This window comes from Pyxicephalus adspersus, chromosome Z, assembly GCF_032062135.1.
Source record: "Pyxicephalus adspersus chromosome Z, UCB_Pads_2.0, whole genome shotgun sequence".
In the NCBI taxonomy this organism is placed as follows: Eukaryota; Metazoa; Chordata; class Amphibia; order Anura; family Pyxicephalidae; genus Pyxicephalus; species Pyxicephalus adspersus.
Genome location: NC_092871.1, coordinates 14,299,871 through 14,303,860, shown reverse-complemented (window position 1 = coordinate 14,303,860; position 3,990 = coordinate 14,299,871). Strand labels below are relative to the sequence as shown.

The window sequence follows — 3,990 nt, the reverse complement described above, 5'->3', positions numbered from 1 at the left end:
GCCGCACGCTGGATCACAGAACAGGCAGAGATCGGCGCAAATATGCCCCTGTACCTCTGCATTCGGACCATAAGACGCACCCTGATTTTCCCCCCACTTTAGGAGGAAAAAAAGTGCGTCTTATGGTCCGAAAAATACGGTATATATTTTATCACTTTTCTGCAGAATGTGAAACTGGCTCTCATGGTTGGTCAGTGATGCAGCAGTGACCAGGTCTGCTCACAAACCTACGTTTGATAGACCTTACTATTGATAGAGCATTACCCTTAAAAAGCTCAGAAATTAAAGTAAAATATTTTGCAGGAAAAAGAATGTGCCCTGGAGAAAGTATGGCTCGGATGGAACTGTTTATCTTTCTCACCACCATCCTGCAGAACTTCACATTGTCTTGTAATATGGAAATCTCTGATGCTGACGTGGCTCCTAAGTTGACAGGGTTCTTAAACACCCCCATACAGTATAAGTTGTCATTCATCCCTCGCTAGATCTTTTGGACTCTGACCACCTCGTTAAAGTAATGTTGTGAGTAACAATGTCTATAGAAAATGATAATATTACCTTTCCTATGTTTCTAATTCAATTATAATTATTAGAATTATTAGTAATTTTCACTAACCTCTTTTTAAAAAACTTATGGAGGTAAAGCATAAGAATCACTTTTAGGTTTCTATTATTGTCTGCATCCTTCGTGGGGTGAAAACCTTTTGATCTGGTGACCACTAATGCACTGCTGTATAAAAAAAAAACAAGCTTTGGGGAACATAAATCATACCATTGTCTATCTATATCTAAAATCTATCACTTATTTTAAAATCATGTTTGGCACCCACATGTAATACTTTTATTACCTGGTAAATCTGAACGTAAGAAATATAAGAGAACAAAGCAAGCCATCATTTATATTCTGACCTTTCATTGTCCAGTTAAATGTAATTATATATATACAGGCATTATTACATAAAAATATAAAAACATCACAACAAAGTACACATGTTATGAATTATTGAGTAAAATGAAACCTTAAAAATGGTCAAATAACGGTTGGTTATACCTGCTATCTTTGTTTGTGATCTAAAGACTGCCTTGTATTGGTTTTGCTTTAAACTGCTTTACTGTTAGAGAGGGACCATCTCAGTAATGGTATGTAATTGCTCAGCCTAGCCATTTCTATATTTTTGTTAAAGTGCTAATAAATAGACGGGCAGGAGCCTGTTTTTAACTGCAACTTTGAAGTCTGCTGTCTGATTTATTGCTGTCCTCTGATCCCGCTGGTATGAGTGATCTCACAAATTTAAAAACATGTACAAGAGAAATAAGTTAGTCAAAATATTTACTTATAGTATCCCAGATCTGACACTACAGTACAATTTAGGTTACTTAGCATTCACTGAGATATTGCCCAGAGTAAACTGTCACCATACTAACTTGAATAAACAACAGAATTTGAGTATATTAAATAACTTTTTCTCTGTATGTTGGAGAGAAAAAGAAAAGAATGTACAATATAGTTACTTCACCTACACAAGTAGCATGGAGTATAATCATTGTGTCATGTTATTTGTGCAGCATACACCATTGGGCGCCATATTTCTCCATCTGTTTGGTATTTATTATTTACTAATAATTATTTGATACAAGTTTTTGTAGCATGATTAGTCTATTTAAATAAGTCCTGTAACATTAGGCTAAAGGGTGAAAAGCACATGAATTACTAACTGCACTTGAAAATTGCATATACAAATGTGGACAAATTATATAATAGCTAGAGATCAGCTTTGTGACCTGTGCTCATTAGAATGGATTTTGTGGTTTTACCCTAATGCTTGATAATTGATAACCACAAGTGAAATTCTAGATTGTCTATTGTGGTCCCCTAGGTAGATCACTAAACAACTGACTTGAGAAGACCATTTCTTATGCTAAAGGGATAGGGTGCCTCCTGTTTGTCTTCACCCGTCCTTCTCCATAGAACTGAACAGCACTATATAAGAACATAAAATGTGAGGATGTGAAAACAGCTGTAAAACAAAAAGTGTGCAAATAACAGGAAAAATGAAAATAATTAAAACTGTGTTTTTGTCACAGATCCCTGTAGGGCCAGGGGATCTGTGCCTCAGTCAGTGCCACCCATATTTCACTCTTCTGCTGCCAGCACCAGCTCTGGTAAGGCATCATCTCCTCAGCTCACTTCCTGGTCTAGGTCATGTGACTCCCAGTCAGCTGCTCCACTACCTCAGAGGACTAGAGTGTTTCACAGACGCGCTCCCCCTGTGGATGGAGATGTGAACACCACCAACCTCTAGTCTCCTGGACCCTTCTGGTAGTAGGATAGGATGCAGCAGGTCACATGGCTCCACTCATCACAGGCCCTGCCCTTGAAGGGAAGTGAAGGGCAACAGGAAGTTGCCTGAACAAGGAGTTCCTTTGGCTCTGCTTCCAGGTTCCTGTTTGTTCATTGTCTTGCTCCTGATTCTGTGTACTGACCTCGCTTTGACCCTGACTACTCCTGATCGCTGCCTGCCCTGACCTCTGGCTTGCCTGACTACTCTATGCTCCTCGCTCTGGTACCATGTCCTGTTTCTGCCTGTTGGCAGTCACCTGCCTCGGCATGCACAGGGGCCACAACCTAGCAGTTGGCCACAGCACAACATCCTCACCTCTAGAGGCTCTGGTGAAGACCGTGCAGCTGCTTAGACTCTGCACCCTGTGCATGTCTCTGCCAACTGAGCTGGTGACCAGCCAAGATAAATTTAATATAATTCAAGATGGGAACAGCCAAAGGAAAAAAACAATAATTATTGTTGGCATGGGTAGATAATTTTTTGCAAATACAGAGCTGTTCTTTAAAAAAACTGTGTGCTATAGTTAAAAAAAAATATGAACCAAAATTTCGTATTGTTTAAATTTTACACTTTTTAGTAACAATAAAACTTGTTGGGGAATTAAATCCTTAAAAACTTCTTTGTCAGCTAAAAAAGGTAATTTTAAAAAGAGAAATTTTACTTTGAGTAAAAGGCATTAGGAATAGCCCACACACATTTTGTGAAACTTAGCCAAAGAACTATTTAAAGTAGCTGACAGGCTGATTTCCCATTAATAAGGTACCAAGCCATCTTAAGTTTAACAAGTGAGACCATAGGCAAAGATAAACTCCATGCCCTAGCAAGCACTTACCTAACAGCACTAAAAGTGAATTAGTGAGAACGAAACTGAGGAAAGATACAGTGCTTAGACCTAACATTCAAGAGAGCGACCTTAAAATCTTTGGGGATACCCAGTTTGGAACAGAGGCATATGATCTCAGACACTGAAGGGACAACATATCATAAACCTTATGCAAATTATGCATTCTCCACCAATGAAAACCTGCATAATTCAAATGACCTGGAGGAAAGGAATGGTTGTGGAAGAGAAACATAAGATAAGCGTGGGATGACATCAGGACACCTGAAAAGGTATATCTATCCAACACTTGCATAGTATGTCTAATACCTGTATTAACATGTTTATGTGAGAAAGGACCTGGAGTAACCTATCTATAGGTAGAGGAGATTTTTCAGCTGCCTTAGTTGATACCCACAAGGCTGTACTGACTGCGCCATGATATGCTGAAAGCTGTGCTGTTTAGCCTGCAACATAGTAGTAAGAGACCCCCTGCTTTCCTAAGTTGGAGAAGGGTGCCCTTAGGGATACGTGGTTTGCAACCACCCCAGATAAAATTAGGAATTAATCTTTGGAGTTCCTGAAGATAATGCAGTGGATCCGAGATAGGGAGTCGGCGAAATTTGTTTATTAATTTAGACAGAAAAGTAATTTTAACTGCCACTATTTGTCGCATTTCCAAGTCTCTTTCAATGGTAACTCTTCTTCTCCCACTTTCCCTCCTAATGGTATTTCCCAAGAGCCAGTCCTCGGACCAATTCTTTTCTCTATACACCTCCTCACTTGGCAAGCTCATATCTTCCTTTGACTTACAATACGATCTGTATG

At 39.1% G+C, this 3,990-nt stretch overlaps 1 protein-coding gene across 1 annotated transcript in view; it reads left to right on the top strand.

Moving 5' to 3' along the window:
• The window catches only part of LOC140343385 (cytochrome P450 2G1-like), a 22,704-nt gene extending 21,575 nt beyond the window's left edge, over positions 1 to 1,129 (top strand). Inside the window, exon 9 of the mRNA XM_072430042.1 lies at positions 304 to 1,129. Coding sequence (XP_072286143.1) covers positions 304 to 485 — 182 coding nt within the window. The 3' untranslated portion in view covers positions 486 to 1,129. The remainder of the gene's footprint in view (positions 1 to 303) is intronic.
• The last annotated feature ends 2,861 nt before the right edge of the window (positions 1,130 to 3,990 follow it).